This window comes from Rhopalosiphum padi, chromosome 1 (genome assembly GCF_020882245.1).
Source record: "Rhopalosiphum padi isolate XX-2018 chromosome 1, ASM2088224v1, whole genome shotgun sequence".
Taxonomy (NCBI): domain Eukaryota; kingdom Metazoa; phylum Arthropoda; class Insecta; order Hemiptera; family Aphididae; genus Rhopalosiphum; species Rhopalosiphum padi.
Genome location: NC_083597.1, coordinates 31,813,522 through 31,833,740, shown reverse-complemented (window position 1 = coordinate 31,833,740; position 20,219 = coordinate 31,813,522). Strand labels below are relative to the sequence as shown.

The 20,219-nt window shown below is 27.2% G+C and overlaps 2 protein-coding genes across 2 annotated transcripts; one reads left to right on the top strand and one right to left on the bottom strand.

The window, feature by feature from the left end:
- Window positions 1–2: 2 nt before the first annotated feature.
- LOC132928085 (dynein axonemal assembly factor 3 homolog) lies at window positions 3–5,710 on the top strand. The gene is made up of 2 exons (XM_060992650.1): window positions 3–486; window positions 4,618–5,710. Exons 1-2 carry the CDS (start codon window positions 235–237, stop codon window positions 5,698–5,700), a joined length of 1,335 nt encoding a protein of 444 aa, XP_060848633.1. The 5' UTR covers window positions 3–234; the 3' UTR covers window positions 5,701–5,710.
- Window positions 5,697–8,268, bottom strand: LOC132928127 (uncharacterized). The gene is made up of 7 exons (XM_060992654.1): window positions 8,074–8,268; window positions 7,847–8,004; window positions 7,645–7,788; window positions 7,368–7,560; window positions 7,202–7,303; window positions 6,022–6,144; window positions 5,697–5,961 (listed from the first exon to the last, which is right to left on the bottom strand). Exons 1-7 carry the CDS (start codon window positions 8,134–8,136, stop codon window positions 5,872–5,874), a joined length of 873 nt encoding a protein of 290 aa, XP_060848637.1. The 5' UTR covers window positions 8,137–8,268; the 3' UTR covers window positions 5,697–5,871.
- Between the last annotated feature and the right edge of the window lie 11,951 nt (window positions 8,269–20,219).

Below are 20,219 nucleotides of genomic sequence, written 5' to 3'. Positions count from 1 at the left end.
ATCCGATCATGTTTGATCGATGGTTATGAGTTTACGACTTACGAAATACAGACGCGTATAACGTAACGATGATATTATGCCAGAATATATTGTATTGAATTTGTTACAACGAGAGATTCCGAGACGTTCGTCCGTTAGATAGGTACATCATAGACTATAGTGGTAGATGTTCTGCGTGATATCAGTATATAGGAAAATAGGTACGTAATTTCGCAGCAATTGCCATCACACACCATGTTATGGGGTTCGAGCCCGTGTCTTGATCTGGCCGTGTACGACGAAGTCGGCGACGGAAACTTAAACATATTAATCGTGAGCGCCGGCGACACTCGCCACTTGCTACAAACGCTGGCCAAACGGTACAAACATTCGTATGCGAAAATTCGTATCTATGTATACGAACCGGTTGTCGACATGTACGCCAGACACATACAGCAAATAGCGTTGGCTCTTGAGCCGGTCGATCGGATGAGCTTACAATACAAGGTATTCAATTATTAATATTTATGTTCCGTGTTCACTTTCCATCAAATACAAGAGATTGATAGAGATGAATAAAAATTAAATAAATATAATAATCATAGGCGCCGACTCTACGGGGTCCAAGGGGACGATCACCCCCGTGGTCCGTGCATTGATTTAACGAGGGCAAAAGTATTATGTCGCCCCTGTCGTGTATAGCAATAATTTAAATAATTATTTGGTTAAAATCAGATTAGATATGACATGAACATTTTCATCAGAACATCGACGATTGAATATTTGCCACTTTTCACGCAGACTAATTTATATCTTAATATAATAGACCTAAATACCTAATTAAAACTAAAACCAATAAAGAAAATTAAAATAATATATATACATGTGTAATATTTTATTTTTCCCCCTAGAGTCCAGTGGACAATTAAAAATGGGTTACGGGGCAATCAGGTAATTACCCATCCCGGTCACCAAATTGTAGAATATTACAGAATTTATTTTTTTTCGTTTGATAGAGGGGTTTGCCTCCGCAAAAATATCTAAAAGTTGACGCCTATGATAATACAATAATATTACCTACATAACAAAGTAAAGATTTTAAAATCTGATTCCTAATAACTGTCTAAAAATTACCTACAAAAACAGTTTTTAAAATAATAGTCCAAAATGAATAATCCTAATTAGAATAGTATTTATACGAAAAGTTTGAAATACAAAACAAAACCGTAACACCTACTACCTAGTGTTCTAGTAGTAATTCAAAAAAAAAATAATAAATAATTCTTCTTTCACTGACGAGGAATATATATTCCGGGGGAAATGCACTGGGAAAATATCTATTAATAACTAATTTGATACATAATTACAATTATTTAATTCAATATATTTGTACTGTAAATTTGATTATTTTTATTTATTTTGGTTTTTTTAAAGTAGTTAAATATACTTCAATACACTAAATTAATTATTATTTATAGTGACGTCAGTGATTATATATCGTTACAGTTATTTTTTAATTATATAGAACCCCAAGGATTGATGATTTAACAAAAAGAACAGAAAGCTTGATTTAATTTTATAATTTGATTATATTTATAAATTATAAATATACAACGTAATAAACTTTTCTCCCCCCCCCCCAAACACACAGCTATGTGTGTGCGTGTAAATATTAAGTGCAATATATTTCACACTAGTCAGTAAATTTGTTAAATTCCCAGAAATTATATTATATGCCTCATCATAACATAGGCAACTAACTCATTTTCTATATCACATTCGTGTACAACAAAATTTATTAAAATAAATAAAACATGCGAGCTATATATGATCTTCACGAATATTGTAAAAATCCAGGAAACACTCAACCTAACATACTTTATAATAATTTAATATTGTGTTCATTGAGAATTATTTGTAGTACAATCAGTTTGAATAGAATTTATTACATTTTTAAATTAATCAATGCATATTACATTCAATGTAATATGCATTGACTATTTTTTTTTTTTTTTTTAATGTGATTTACTAAAAATTCAGAAATACATGACATTAAACCATTTTGTATGAATTTCGATGAACCTGAAAATGTGTTTTTTATACTTTTCAAATGATTTTGTATTTCTTGAAAACACCTAATAATATGCACATCAAACAATTCTCTAAAATTCACTTTATTAAATTAATTTCTGCTTTCGTCATCACTTCCATAAATGCTAACTCTTGTTTCCCAAAAATAAAACTATATCGTTAAGTGCTCCATAAATAAACGATCTAATCTAACATTGTTGTTATAATTTTTTTTAAAAGAAACGATCGATAAAATTACCATGTCCATTTAAAACATCTACCATGGTTAAACAATATTTTTCTAGGTTTTTTAATGCTATAGATAATTATGAACATGTTCTCTGACTGACTCGAGTATTTAATATTTTTATACTACTAGACAAATTTTTGAAATCCAAATGCCCAACTAGCAACTGTATTTCATATAGACTTTTTTTGACCTATTAACAAACATGGCCAACAAAACAATTTTTGGACATATTGACTTTCGCACATCCATGAGTGTTGTTGACATAAATTTGCATTAATGATCTACATTATATATTATTATATATGATACAGAATACTGTATTTTATTTTTTGTCGAGAAATAAAACTGACAAAATAGTAATAGGTACCTACTATAAGTAAATCGCTTTTATTACTATACTTTCCAATTTAGAAATGGCGTTTCCAACAACATGACAATTGCGTCCATCATTGGATTCATGATGAAATATAATTCAGATTTGTAATTTTTTTAAACAAATTAAATCAATTCATTAGACTTAAAAAATGACTAGAAACAACTACAAGAGTAATAATAATTAAAAAGTTATAATTTATAGTTCATAGCGAACAAATTATAAGAAACATTAAGTATATTAGGCCAACCCACTAATTGGACGATTCGAATTATACTAAAGTCTTAAGAGGGCGTTTACCGCATGTGTTGTCTCTGCCTTACAAGTACGTAACATAAGAAATTTACGTTCAGCAGATCACGTTTAGTTCCATCAGTTTAAAAATTAGAGTGGATCGACCTATTATGAAACTTGATGGTAAGAAAATTATCTGTGTTTGTATGTTGGTTTTTTACGATAGTTCAATTTTTTAGCAAGTTATGCGTATATAACATAGTGTAAATTAAAAATGCTCAAAACTCATTTAAAAACTTAATAATCGTAAAAACCAACATACAAACACAGATAATGTTCTTACCATCAAGTTTTATAATAGGCCAATTCAATCTAATTTTTAAACTAACGGAGCTATAAACGTGATCTGCTGAGCATAAATTTGCTATGATACGTACTTTAGTACTTATAAAACAGAGACAACACATACGGGTGTCGAGGTCTCTTAAGTCTGAAGTCACTATTTCACTAATACAAATTACAATATTACAGAAAGCCAACGGTTTTTGTCAGAAGTTGGCATAGTGAATAGTGATGACGAAACATGTAAACTCTGATACGATTTATTACACATGCGCAGTTCTTAATATTTCACGATTATAATATTAATAAGGAAATGTCCCACAGCTGTTGTCGGTTTTACATATAGGCATCATATAGGTAATAGACTTGACTAAAAGCGTGAGCATGTAGATAGAAATAAGATAATAACAGATACATAAAATAAAATATAATATATTACAAACTAAAATTATAGACGATCAGACGACCTGTGTCTGATACGTCTATGACGAATGACGAAGTTGCCATTGCCACAAGTTCTTACCCGCATAAATGATTTAATTTATAAATAAAATATTATTATTTTATTATATTTTTATTTATTTAATTTAATTTAATGTGTTGTCTCTGTTTTACTAATGTAGATCATGGCAAATTTTCGTTCAGCAGAATACATTTTGTGATGTTAGCTTTGCTATTAGAGTAAATTTACCTATTATCAAATTTAAAGGTAAGAATATTATCTAGGGCATCTCATAGGATTTTATTGATATCTTAATTTTTAAGCGAGTTTTGGTTATGTTAAATATTAAGACTTTAAAATGCTCGATCTGGCTTAAAAATTAAAATACCAATAAAAGCCTTTGAGATGCCCTAGGGCCTAGATAACATATTACCTTTAAGTTTGATAATAGGTAAATTTTCTCTAAAATTGAAGCTAACATCAAAATGTGTTCTGCTGAACGAAAATTGGCGATGATCTACATTAGTAAGACAGAGACAACACATGCGCCATGCGGGTATAACGTACTCTTAAGCTAAGAAGTATTTTAATCAAGTATTATTTACTCTAGAAATGTGGGTGAGGCGTCTCATTTGCATTACTACCAATTATAAAACCCGCTATCCAATTTATAGAAATTAAAAAACTTGAAAACATTCTAATAAATGATTATGTTAAAATTAAAATAGGATAATAATCACATCTGTCACCGAAGATAATAGCGTAATAAACAAAACAGTTATATCTACCAATAACCAGACCACAAATCAAAATACAAAATATATTTTTAATAATCTATAATATCTAATAAATATACAATATTACAAAATAATAATATAATTCAACAAATTTGTATAATTTTTAATAATTTCTAATAACGATTTTCAGGTACGTACTTGGATGGAACTTTATGGTAATAGCCTTGTAAAGCCCAGTACAAACAGTTATCTAATCAAAAAATCAGCTCAACTTATAGATATCATTACTGATGAAACAGCTAGACAGCATTGTTTGCCCATTATTCAACTGGATGCACTTAAATATAAAGAAAGGGACACTATTGAAAATATATTTAAATATTGGAAAAATAATAATGGTTTCAACATAACAATGATGTGGGATAAGAGAGTACGAAATTATTTGGGTACAAGGTATGATCACCGAAACAATGTGTTTGACTGGGATTTACACATGACTCTTCATTATATTGATGGAGGTAACCGAATCACAAATCAAGAGTACACATATTGGCGGAACACTGGTGTAGCTTACACATTTTTGGAGACTGATTGCACTGAACCAAATTATACATTTGCTTTAGCCCTATTGAAAGATGGAGACAAAATAACTGCAATGGACTATTTTGGTGACATTATAAATGGTCCTTTTCCATCATTTGGTTTAGACTGTGAAGATGATGATATGTTGAAGATGGGTAACATGCAACCACTTAAACGTTCCGTAGATTTGACTGAAAGAAATTTAACAAGAATGTTCTATGAAATAGAAAATCAAAAGCCATACAAGCACAAAGGTAAAACTGATAATCTAGGAGTTATTATAACTGAACTGCCGAATGTGAAAATCCAAGAAGTACAAACTTCATCACCTCAAGATAAAGTTATGTCTGAACATTACTCCAGTATTAATGTTAATGATGTAGAAATCCACTTTATTCCTCGCACAGCTATGGAAGATTACCCTACATTTGATAGATATAAGAATTTTTTTGATGTAATGTATTGTGGTCATATGTATTTCGAAAAAATGAACTTTCATATAACATCTATGATTAAAGATGGAGGCGTAGTTTTAATGGAAACTCGAAAATTTATTGTGAACTATAAGCAAAAACAACACGATGAATTCAAACAGAAATTAATAGATTTAATGAAAAATTGTAAATGTATGTCGTCAGAGGATATTGATGTAGTTAAGAATGCTGTAATTAAATTTAATAAACAGCATTGAGTAATAATAATAGTATTTTATTTTTAACAATAAATTAGCAGACATTAACTTCTGAATCTATAATCCACAAAATAATAAGTTGAAATACTTTGTTACCAGAATTTTGGTTTATATTTAATTTTCAAAGTTTGAAAAATACTACTGAAAATTATAATACTATTGAGTATTGTTTTATTGTTTGATAGCTTTAGGTTCTTCCTTGTTGGTGACTCCAGAAAGTAGACTCTTGATACGTGCAATAGCTCTACCAGGATTCAAACCCTATAATGTATATTTAAAAATTAAAAATAAATACATAAATTTAAATATGATTATACAAACCTTTGGGCATGTTTTGGTACAATTCATAATTGTGTGACAACGAAACACTGAGAAAGGATCTCTCATTTTATCCAAACGTTCTGCTGTAGCTTTATCTCTGGAGTCAATAATCCAACGATACGCCTTTAATTAAAAAATGTAATTATTAACTAGTTAACATTAATGATTATTTTTGTTTATAAAATATTTTCACTACCACGGTGTTTCTCAACCAATGGGTCATAAATTATTTTGAGTGGCTTATCAATAAATTAAAAAGTTAGTATAATATTTTACGTTAAAAGAAAACTTTATACACATTTTTTTGAGAAACACAATAAATATAATTATTAATTATTTTAAATATTAAACTGCATATTGGTGATGATAATTCACAGAGACTTTTTTATTGATAATACTTTGTTTAGTTGTAGGTAAGAACTAACACTATTTTTTTTTTTTGTAACAATATTGTGAAATTAATAATACTGTGACCTATGGCCCACAAAAATACGAGGAACAAATAATACTGCTGTGTTAAACTGTAATAAATATTTAAATTGAATATTGTATTGAAATTTATCAGACAAAATCTAACATTGTTGTGAGGGGGGATAGTAAGGATTAGCCTACTCATTTTGAACTTTATTTTAAAAAGGTCATGGGATATATGCATTAATTGGATAAATATCTTGAGTTGTATACATATACAGGTTAAGAACCATAGTACTACAATATTTATATAAGGTAGATATGGATCAATCAGAATAATGGAGGAGGTCGTAGAAGAATACTATCCAAGGTCTGGTTCACATCAATTCAAACACGGGGCATCTAATTTTACATTTGTATATCAATAGCATAATCAAATATATTTTAAAATACAATTCCACTTAAAATGCATTTGTTGAAAATTAAAATTTATATTTAAGCACAGTTTATTACTACAAAATTAACCTGTTATCTTATTGGTCTTTTTATTTGTGGTCTTTATCAGTTAATTGAAGGATATTTTCAATTTGTATAATGGAATGACAACATTCAATAAGCAATTGATAATCATTTACATTAATACTGTACCCTAACCAATATATTTATTATACCTATTATAACTATACATAAACTTAAAAATAAATAAATGTATTTATGAAAATTGCAACGATTCACAAATACACTATATTTAATTTCAATATAATTATACCTGCATAAGAACAGCAGGTCCAAGATATTTTTCAGAGTTCCACCAGTATGAAGGGCATGATGTGGAACAGCATGCGCACAAAATACATTCATATAAACCATCCTAAGATAAATAACATACATTAGATTAAAAATATAATTTAACATAGCAGTAAATAACAGCTTACAAGTTTCTCTCTATCGTATGTATGTTGCAAATGTTCTTTGTTGTTGGTTGGTGTCACATCAGTATGTAACCATGGTTCAATGGAAGCATACTGTTTGTAAAACAATTTCATATCTGGCACTAAGTCCTTGACAACATACATATGAGGTAAAGGATATATTTTTAATGGTTTTGACAAATCAGTATTGACACCACTGGATAAGCATAAATAAATTACATTATATTATAAAATTAAACAATTCAATCGGTATTATTAAAAAAAACTATTGAATACAAACCTAATACAAGCTAATGTATTGACTCCTCCAATGTTCATAGCACAAGAACCACAAATTCCTTCACGGCAAGATCGTCTAAATGTCAAAGTTGAATCCTCAGAGTTTTTGATTTTGATCAATACATCCAAAACCATAGGTCCACAACTGCAAGTATAAAAAAAGTTTATTTTATTTCACATTATTTATATGATGTATTACGTACGTAGACAGATCAACCTTGTAATCTTGCATTTTTGGCTTGACTTCGGGTGTTTCTGGATTCCATCTATATACTTGGACGGTTTTGATTCTTGGTGTTTTATCCACAGCAGCCCCATCGCTAGCTGCTAAAGCAGATGATATATGTATCTGCTTAATTTGCTGCAAATAAAATACTTACAAGGTGAAATTACACAATATTACACAATATTACAAAAAAATTGTACTGACCTGTGTAAAGGGTTGTTTTAGCAAACGTATGGCAGACATTTCCGCAATACCTAAGCCAGCCATAATGGTTATTTTAATCGAAAGTATAAATTCAACAAAATTATTTGTAATTAGAATAGGAAATAGAAATCGAACTACTTATGACAATTTTAGGACTTAGAACCCATAGGATAGCCCATAGGAATCAGAAAACAGAGTTATCATTACAAACATATGATTATAATTATTGATAATTATTGTCATATATTACCAGTGTAGCCATTTCACCGAGTCTAAATTTCTATGTTATCACTATTATTTTTACGTAACAACTTCACCGTAGGCGATAGACATTCGACATCGACTTAATAAAATCTAATCCTGAATTCCTGTCATTCCTGAGTATGAATAATGAACTAATAACTATAACTTCACCAATTTAGTACTTACTTAAGACACATTATCTAACCTACATGTTGCCTGTTGCCATGTTGAGGTTTCGAACTTATGAAGCCGTTCTTCACAACTACGTACTTTACGTCTATCCACTACTCCTCTTACCACTATAGTCATTTTTTACCACTTTTACTGAGCCCACCATTGATTAAATATTGCTATATAGTCATATATAACCATATAGGTATAAGATAGTAACTGTATTATGATAAATATTCGCACTTGTCAAATACCTAATGTATTGTCTAGTCTCTTCTTGTCACTAATTACCGCTGTGTTAAATAATTATAATTGAATTTTACCTACAAAAATAACAAATTATTTTCAAAAAGTCATGTTTTTTTTCGTTTTTATTCATTCCGATAAATTAAAATTTATGATTCATTACAATTTCGGGGAAATGAAATCGCTAAGAAAAATTAATGTTAGAGGACTATGAGATCCTTTTTTGAAATTCGAATTAGATACCGAAATTAGGTATGTACCTAGTAACTACACATTATAAACCATATTGTAATATAATATTATACATAATATATATTAGTATATTACAAATAGTTATAGCTAATAAGGTTTATATTTTTCTTACGAATAGTGAAATAATATATTATTTCAAAAACGCAATTACTAATATTAACTAAAAATTGAAATTATTATATAAATTTTTAGTTACATTTACACCTAACTACTAATTAAATATTTGGGTACCATAATCACTAATCAAATATATTATGGGCACTTAAAATCTTTAAATTCTTGTAACACTATATTTAACCGGGTTTGGCTTATAATCGTTTTTCGAATGCAATCATTTTATCATTGTTGTCGAATTTATATAATAATGAATAATGATACAAGTATACAACGCAATAGTCGGCATTACGCCGATGACGCGGGTTGAATGAACAGAGCGGCGAGACAAGACCCAAAAACTCAACTCTCTGTATCCTGTCCAATGCCCATATATACTAATAAACTATAACATACTAGTGGATAACAACATTACTGTACACAATACAGATAAAGTATCAGAAATACTTTTCTGTTGAATACAATGTAAATAATCTACACAACAACGTTATAACTGGCAACCCAATGTGATGACTCATATTGTTTCCATTCGTAATTAATAATTATAAACAAATTAGTTACCTACCTCGGTACGACAGTACGATGTTGCGAATTCAAAAATATATATTATATAATATAATAACTAATATTATGGTAGTACTCAATGATATCTGTATAATAACTATAATATATGACTTCTGTAGAAGAAATACAAAGGTTGAAACCCTTAATCGTTATTTTTCGCTTATGTTCATAGCACCTATTACTTATTACAAATATATTAGAAAACTGTTATTAGGTATCTAGAAAAATTTAAATTTGGATATATTTTTAAGTATTTATTGTGATTTATTACCAATTGATAAAGTTGATTAAAAGATACTGTAAGTTGAATTTTCAATTTAAGGTTATGGTTTAACCTTCGCCCTATCTTCATCATCATATCAGTTATAGTCATCATCAGTGCATTTTATCATTAATTCAACCCTTGCAATTTCATCATCTATAGCTAATTTTCTTTTCTTCTTATCACCTGATCACCTTCTTATATTTTAATGAATTGTTTCAATAGTCTTTTCTGTGCTTATTCTATAATATAACTTATTTTCAAAATTAAATTAAAACCAGACAAATTGTTTTAAAAAATATTACCTCTATGACAAAATAATATATGTATGCATAGCAAGAGAGCTGAAAAAGGATACCGTCCGAGATCGTTATGAGCTATACTAGCCAATAGTAATGTACTAATGTTGGTTTAATATTTGTTCTAACATCACTCTAAGTCGTTACTCGTTACTATTTTTGCATATATTTCACAGGAACACTGCAATTTTTAGGTAGGTACACCGTACACATAATGCCCAAAAACACGCCGTTTATTTTTGATTAGAGATTCTTAGCTAGGTAATCTCATATTCGTGTACTTTTTTTCCATGGATTTGATATAAATAAACATTTAAAAAAAAAAAAAAATACACATATCATTTGGAAATATATAATAAATTAATAAATAACCAATCAAAAAAATGAAACTGAACTATCGGTATTCGGCCAACAATACAATTAGAAAAGTAAACATTAAGATTTGAGGTAATTCAAAAAAACTATACGATGTAGTAAAATATTGACTTAGTATGTTAATGGCCTAATCTAAAAATTTATTTTCACTTTAGACTAAATAAAAAAGCAGGTTACTTACCAAGATCCACTAGCTATTATTCAATTTAATCGACTAGCTACAGCTCATATACATTATTATCTGCTCATGCTTACAAGTTTATGCTAAATGATTTTCCATTTTCAACATTACATTTAAATGGAAGTGTTTGTGATTTCTTTCACATCACCATTGTTTGTTTTACTTTGGATGATGAAGGATTAATCTTGCTTAATTTCCTAAAAATCCTTAAATTTCTTTTAACCGCCTTTCCATCATTAGTACAAAATCTGCAGAATATATATTATTAAAATAATAATTTCGTTTATTTTAGAAACTGGTTTTCTTATATAATTTATTGTCTTATTAACTTTTATTCTATAATATACCTATTGTATATTCAAATTGTTGAGCATTATATATTTGTAGTATATATATATTCAGTTATTATAAATGGTTATTAACACGGATCTCAATTGTCGACCTTTCAAGTTATATAGAAACAATACTTTAAGCTTAAACATATGTAATTTTTGACTCCCACAGTACCTATAATTTCCAAATTTTAAACAAAATCTAAAACCAATTTTGGATAAATAAATAATACATAATATAGAAAAGTTACGAGACATCAAACGACGTCAATGAACGCTGCTTCAGCCACTTTAAATCTACAACTGCTTGATGCTTTACTACTAAAATAGCGCATAATTATTATATCGTCTTTTGCACATACGGAAACTATTTTATAACTTAAAATTATGTATATAACGGTAGACGTATGCATGTAAATTTGATAGCGATGTTTAAGAGGAACTTTAAAGCGCTTTAATCATTCCTCAGAGGCTCAGACATAGCTTAACTTGCATAATATTTTAAAATATATCAACATCAAAATATACTAATTATGTTTATAAATGTAAAATATACATTATAACTAACTATCTAAATATTATTTATTGTTATACAAGTTACAACATCATAATACAATAACAACCTATTTCAATATAATATTATTTTTAATATACCGTATACCTATTAGCTATTATACTTCATAAAATAAAATAAATTATTATATCATAATTATCATATAATTATAAAAGTATATCTTTTTACTTTTTTTATTGTTAAAAAAATAATAATAATAACATGAGATTACTTGATAAGATGTTACCCAATAGTAATACTTAGTTTAAAGGTATACTGCAAGTATTTTAAATATCTAAAATTTAAATGCATTTAAATAAATAAAAAAAGTAAATAATTTAATTAAAAAAATCAAGTATTTGCATGCTTAGCTAACATACGAATGTAGAATATTTGTAAGTTATATACTATATATTTTATACTCATTATTTTTCAAAAGCTATATGTACGAAATCAGTTTACTTATAAAATTGCGGCAAAGCGTATTAATGTAGTATTTTACAATGTAGATATACTCAAAATTGACTCTTGTGTAAACTACAATTTTTTTATAAAGGATTTATAACCGTTATTATAATATATCATACTATGCATTACATATTTTAGTATTTATAATACCTACATACATTATACTGACACATTACAAGTAAAATAATCGTGTAGGGCACTGGGCCACAGCATCTTCAACAAAAATCAATAAATAACGAAATTCTTCAAAGGAAATTCTTAAGAATAGCTCCAGGGATTATAAGATACAACGTTACAGTCGTTACAGCGTTTACAAAATGTTTGAATTATAACAAAATAACTAACCTTGTTATTCACCTTTAAAGTATGTATTTTCGTGTACATTTTTCTTCAAATGTTTGTAAAAAATAATTATGTTTATATATTTTTTAGTTCCTTTATCTACTAAAAGTTATATATTATGAGGAATACTATTTTAATTTTTTAAACCTCAACTATAAACATTGAAGATTTATAAATATTTTAGTTTACAATATACATGTATTTTATAAATTTTCGCGATTTTGTAAACATTTAATTTTAATGTATATAAAAGATTGTACCCATGTATTTTTATTATTTTTTACTAGATAATAGATATAAAAACAATACTTATGCAGGACCTTGTATTAAATATTCAAGATTTTTGACCAAATGAATAATTTTTCATCGACTTTTATAGAAAAAAAAACTATTTATCATGGCAAAACCATACTATATATATACAAAATTATAATACAAAAATATAGTGAAAATTTAAATTATCCACGATTATTTGCTTTTGAATTATAACAAAATAAAAAAATGCATTATGTTGAAAACTTGTTTAGAGTTAAAAACTAAAAATTACAGTTTTCCTTATTTTTTTTTTATTTTTCTCGGCTATTAACATATAAGTACTGGAATTTTTTACTTATGATTTTCTAGAGTACCAATTATATTATATTTTCTACCAAAAACCACCCCCAAAGTTTAAACTCTGAGTATTTTTCCTACCCCAAAAGGTAATGACAGATAAGAAAAAAACACACATCATTGTAAAATCAATACATTCATCGCTCCCAATATATATGTATATAGCCGAATATAGGCAAACACGACTATGGGAAATGTATTAAATTTCGATGGAACTTTAAAATAGTCACGGTACAATATTATTATGTTGTATTATAACTTTTAAGTTATAAAATAAGAAGAACTATTATTGCTCTACTCTAATTTATTTGTCTTTCTCGTAATCTCGCACGCGCACACATTCACACGCGCGCATATGTGTATATATGTACTACATTGTATGGTTATATGTAATATGCATACATAATGTTTCACACTCTCACCATATTATTATTTGTCTTATATTTATACTCCTCTAATCGTCACCAACCATCACTTACAAGTTACAAGACTGATATTATCTTAAACACTCTATGAAAATCAAATTGTTTTATCGAATATGCACTATAATGTAGCTTATAAGTTATAAGCATGCTCTATAACAAGGACGATTTAGCTATATTGAGTGTATATAGGCGAAAAAATAAATGAACACATCATCTAAATTATATAATAATATTGTGACAGTTAATGAAATTTTTTACTAAGTTATTTATAGGTATATATCATGATATTTTTTCAATTGCTTTCTCTTAATATCGATAAAATATGTTAAACTTTGCCAAAAAATAAAAATAATAATAATACTAGACTTTTTATACTTATCTGTAAGTTGTTTGGGGAGTTGAGATTATATTAATTTAAAAATATAAATTCAATATAATATTTTCATAATTTTGTTTATAACTGTTTGTAGATAATTATTATAGATATTAGATGATATAGTATTGTAATAATAATTATAATAATACAATACATATTTTATTGACAACATTTATTTCAACATACGACATACCTTCGATTTTGTACTTTTAAGTTTTAATAGAAGAATAAATAGTGATATAAAATAATAATAATAATACAGTGGATTCCGCTTAATGTGGGCACGTCGGGACCAACCCTGTTTGCCTACATTAAGCGGTTACCCATAAACACCGAAATTAATTGAATTAATTATTTGTATTGGGACTAGACCATTTTGCCCATATTAAGGGGATGCCCATATTAACCGGTGCTCACATTAGGCAGAATCCACTGTAATAATAATATAATTAATAATTAAACCCTTAGAATTAAAGACTAGTCCACTTCGCTCTGAATCGCCCTAAATTGTATGATTGATAAATTCACTATAGTATTAAAGCTAACAACGCTATAGGCTCAAGGTTGATTCTACTAACGTAAATTTGTCATGATATTGCACGCGAATTATTCGTTAGACACAGAAAACTAATAGTGCTGTGCTGATCCTCTAAAATTAGGGTGTCATTCGTCTCAGTTTTATTGTGACACTACTGATTTTCATTACACAGCCTCTTTTAATTCCCGGCAGAGGCGTGAAAAAGTACGGGTTTTTAAGAATTAGTTCCGACGTGTTACACGTGTGTTTAACTAAAAATAAATAGTTGTAGGAAACAAATGTTTATTACTTTTGATACAATAATCTATCCGAGGACCAATAGTCGTTAGGGTTCATTATATCTATATTATATTTATAATGTACGATGTACGTGTACATTCGTTAACTATTAACGATTGTCAGTCTTTAGACTTGTCTCTTGTGACATACGTGATACGCCATACGATATGTATTAATAGGTACCTACGTTACAATGTCGTATTGTTCCTGCTGAACTGTTTGAAAAATTAAAAAATTTAAAAAAAACATATCAGAGAAAACCCCGATGAATGGCTATACAAAACATCTAAAGAAAAATGGCAGTACATTTTTAAAACACTAATCGAAAATAATATTGATTATTTTATGATATCAAAAATTGTACAATTTACATTTACACTACCTGGATTTAACGTTAAAAGTTATTGACAAAGTCACGAAATAATTTATACATTAATACAGTAAAAGCTACATTAGTCATAAAGACCGATTTGGAGAATATACCCTGCCAACAATTGTATGAAGAAATATCAAGAAACAAAGAGCTGCTTATTCGTGTATATAAAACTGGAAAATATTCATACTTGAAACAAACATCATAAACGGAATAAGCTTCTGGATCTCAATTATTAAAAAATTCTGACGATGGATATAAACATTAGTAAGATAATTCATCTGTTTTAATTAAATTTATATTTTTAGATTCAAAATCAAGTAAGTATTAAAAATTAAAATATCACTATTAATTATTTTGTAGTTATACATTTTATGCATAAATAATTATAAACTAAATTTAAAATTATAATTGTTATATTTATCAACATTTGTCTTATTTTTAATTTCTTATTGTTATAAACATTTAGTATTCTAATGTATTAAAAAAATAAAATCTTACAAAAAGATATTATTTATTATTCCAAAGAAAACAGGAGAGGGTATTGCAGTGTGCCGGTTTGTAGTTTTTAATAAATGGCAACTCTATCATAATTTATTCATTATGTAAGGCAAGGTTTGATACGTTTATACGGGCCATAGGAGCATGTGATAGTACATATAAATATATAATACGTTATATACTATTATATTATAGTGTATAGTAATTTAGTATCCCCTGCAGTAGATAATTTGAATGAATGAATTGGACTGATATTAGAGTTTAGAGGGTAAGGTGTTAGAGGTTAGAGGTAAAACTGTAAAACCAATTATTATATATCGTGATTTTTATCGTAATGTCTTATTGGTGTGATATACTAACGCGACAGTAAATATTTCGGAGATTCAACAAGGAAAATAATTTTCTTGAAATTTAAATGATGATGTTTATTTAAATTGTTATGTAATTACTTGATTGTGTGAGTACCAATTTCAAGTTATTTGTTATGTTTTAAAAAAAGCTCATTAGTTTATGAAAAAAATTATTATTTTAAATAAAACTCGTGCCCAAATCCAAAAGTCTATTTACGCTACTCTTCATATAAATAATTATAAATAACCTATACATATTAGTATATTACATATACATTGTTGAGCTTATATAAAAAGTAAAATCTATACCTGTATACTATAATATAACGTGTAGACTTATTTAATAAACGCATACATCACATAATTATGTCATTGTGGCAGATCATATTGACCTAATATGGTGACGATATCTTAAAACTATCAAAATAATATGATATTAGCCATCACACAATCGCGTATAACTATCATCGTAAGGAGTGTGGACAATCTGGTTTGTATAGTTATAATATATACAATTTAAATTTGTATAATATACTGTCCGTCTGCCCCACTAAATTTATTAATTTTTTTTTATGATTATGCATATAACATTATTGAATATTATATGTTTAAGCTTTTTCTTAAAAACATTTCATAAAAAAGGTCATGGTGGGACATTACATACAACCGTCTATAGTAAATAAAGATTCAAAAAATTCATGATAAGCACGATAATGAAACGTAATTGTTGAAAAATATATTTTTTTTGCTGTTATAATACTTAGCAAAAAACCCAATTAAAATTATTATCATGCATTTACATGTAGACTTTATTTACATATCATAAAAAATCAGTAAATAAAAATCAAATGTGGTTATTATAAGTATAAATATATTTTTTAACTTTTAACTTTTAACTAGGACCACGAACAAGAGAAAAACCATTCAATCCTTGTCTTTTTTATAAATATAATAACGACAATGAAAATAATTTGGTTATTATTTATTAAGAATATTAATTATTAAATATTATTATTAGTAATATTATACTAATACGTACTATACGTATACTATACGTACTTTATATGAAATAATATTTAACATTTATTAACTTGACCAGTCGAATCTTCTGTTATGTATGACTACAGTCTACTTAGCGTCATAGCGAGAGCAGACTTTTGACTGATGCAATGTCTTGAACAAATAAAGAACGATTTGCAGTACTTACCTATATAGCAGTATAGCGCTATAGTCGATACACGAAAAATTAACATATTATGTATTTATTGTTCATTTTTGATTTTCAAGGGGCGCGCTAATTGAATAATAATGTATACATCAAGTTATGTTATATGCTTATATCACTCATAAATTATATAAATGCATTGCCTTCAAATTCCTATACATAGTGTTTGATAATTAATGCAAAATCATCTCAAAAACGCAACTAATATCTAAGTATACTAATTGAGTCTAATTCAACCAAAGTTTGCAATAAGACGAGGTAAAAACTGGTCACACTTTTTTGGCTCACTCATAATTTCATTAAAGGGTCTACCAACCTCTCTCCACGTAACACACTGAATCTTCGACGAATTAGCCAAAATACGATCGTAATTAAAATGTAAGATTGTCTAAATTATGTGCTGTGTATACAATTTTAATCGTGGACACAATAACATATACATTTTTTATTTTGGATTTTTCTAATTTTCCAAAAATCTACATTTCCCTTATATTAATCTAATTATTTAAAAAAATATTTATCTACATTTTACAAATTTGATAGGTATAATATAATCTTGACAATCTTGAATTGTGGAGTATATAAGAAACTATCGTTGCTTGAACTATGATAAATAATGGTATTTTACATTTTTACATAATACTACCTATGTAGAATTATAACTTTTTCATAATTATCTAATTAATAACTATCCTCTTGATAGATGTTATTCCATTACAGATTTAGGTATTTGTTTTGAATCTTATCTGTCATTAAAAATTAATCATAAATAATACGTATAAGTAGTATACGTAATGTGGGGTTTTATTAATAAAAATACTAAGGCATTTAGAAATCCTTTAAAATAAATTGTATAATTATTTAGTTTAGATCTAACCTAGAATTTGACTCTTTAATGTAGTCTAATAATTATTCAATTTACTTAAACGATCTTAATAACATTGAATACAAATTTCTGAAAAGAATTGTCTATATTTTATACCCATTCTACTATCTCTAGAGATTCTTACATTTTAGTTTAAGTTTCTATACGTTTTGAATCTCTTACCATCAGGCATGATATATAATAGATATAATGTACATTAATCATTATATTTTAATTTTAAATTTAATTGTAATTATAGAATCCCTAATAAGAATACACGTAGTTCTGATTTGTTCTATGTACCTAAATTTAAAATTTTTTCTCAACAGCTATTTTAAACGCCAATAAGACCTCCACGGCTCCACAGTCTTAAATTTATTATTTATCTCACTAAATCTTTAAAGCTAAAATATTATTATTTTTAAAGCATAGAACCTAACTATTTAATATTTTGTTTTTATTTAATATACCTATCATATTTTTTTCTTGTATTTCTGTTAGTTTTATTTGTATTATTATTTATTATCAACAATTAGTAGACCCAGTTTAAATGTGTCAATAAATATGTAATATTTTGTTAGGGCTTATGTTTGTTGATTAAAATAAATATATAATAATAATATTTTATTTAATCAACATTATTGCAATGCGCAAGATTTTGTACAAATCTATTGTATAAATGGGTTTGCCAAAATGGGAAAGGAAATTTAACTATAATTTTACTTAACTTTAATTTAATTTAGATCAAGTTACCAAAATAATTTCCTTTATATCTAACTATAAAATAAATACTAAACTACCTAAATAAATATTATTATTTGTAAATTGTAAATTAAGATTCTAAATTGTCTGTGTTCTCTCATTCGTGCATGATTCTATAAGCTAATAACTTGAATGTTGAACTAGCTGAAGCCTTAAAAAAAAAATAAATAAAAAAACAAATAATAAACGTATATGGTATATGTATATAGTATAATATTATTGTTTATACATTATATATAATATATATAGCTATATATATTTTACAGTCAATGTGTAGTATAAATTGCAACATATACACATTGACTGATTATGAATGACTCAGTCATTTGTGGATCAAATCATTGTTGATCAATCATTCACTTTTAGTTGACAATAAAGACAAAGACAACAGTAAAAAAAATCCTTCGGATTTGATTTTTTATTTTTAATTTGTCATTGGCCGATTATACTTCAATAATCATAATTATTTCTCGTGATGCAATTCCTTAGAGTTTAGAAATAATATACTTATATAATATATAATAATAAATTGGGCGATTCTTTTAACAGTAAACACTCATTATCTTGAAAACAATTAACGTTTTTGAGCAGAGAGAGACAAATGTATTGGTTTTACAATGTTATTGTGTGTATTTTTCTTAAAAATTATTTATTGATTTTTTTTTTAGCGAAAATTTTAAATCACTTAATAGTAAAAACTAAAAATTACATAAATCAAACTTCGAGAGAGTGGCTTTTAAAAGGAAATAGAAAAGTGGAAACTAAGTTGACACTTTGGTAAATCAAAAGTACCTATTTTTAATTCCTATTTCCTAGTATTTTCAAAATAAATGAAGAAGCGGGAATATTAACCCAAAATCACTTTTTGATCTTATCGATTTGTTTTGTAACTTAAAAATGATTAACAATAGACACTTAACATTTTCACGCAGATGCTGATTAGCCCATCAACTGTGATGGATATGTTACGGAAAATAACGTCATTTACCAATAAATATTATCGTTATTTTCTTACCAAATAAACGGCTAATTGTTGTTTTTGAGTAGATATATGCATGTGAATCTCAAATAATGTTAATTGAAAAATTATGTAGGTATTTTCAAAAAGAGAAACAATATATTATTATTATTATTAATATTATTTATTTATTTTTACAAGTTGTACCTGCGAGATGTTTACTGTTACACGCAACTCTTCATCCCCGTGACAGGAACAACGTTTATTATTGTAGAAACTATATAGTCGTCTTGCAATGGTTGCGCTGGTACCCTTGAAAGCTCGCAACAGAACTATTACCAGCTGGTTCCCCCTTAGTGTCAACTGTCTATCACGACTGATTTGATCACATTGTCCACGTCTAACAGATTTTCTTCGTAAGAAGCTATTGCTATTTATCGGGTGGCACTACTGAGTGCTTTCCCAAACTCGTTATTCTTG

Excerpts from the sequence above, each read along its gene's own strand:
- LOC132928085 (XM_060992650.1), top strand. The coding sequence starts at position 235 with ATGTTATGGGGTTCGAGCCCGTGTCTTGATCTGGCCGTGTACGACGAA. Across the intron at positions 487-4,617 it reads GGATGAGCTTACAATACAAG|GTACGTACTTGGATGGAACT; the intron begins GTATTCAATTAT and ends AACGATTTTCAG.
- LOC132928127 (XM_060992654.1), bottom strand. The coding sequence starts at position 8,136 with ATGGCTGGCTTAGGTATTGCGGAAATGTCTGCCATACGTTTGCTAAAA. Across the intron at positions 7,304-7,367 it reads CATACGATAGAGAGAAACTT|GATGGTTTATATGAATGTAT; the intron begins GTAAGCTGTTAT and ends TATTTATCTTAG. Across the intron at positions 5,962-6,021 it reads GTACCAAAACATGCCCAAAG|GGTTTGAATCCTGGTAGAGC; the intron begins GTTTGTATAATC and ends TATACATTATAG.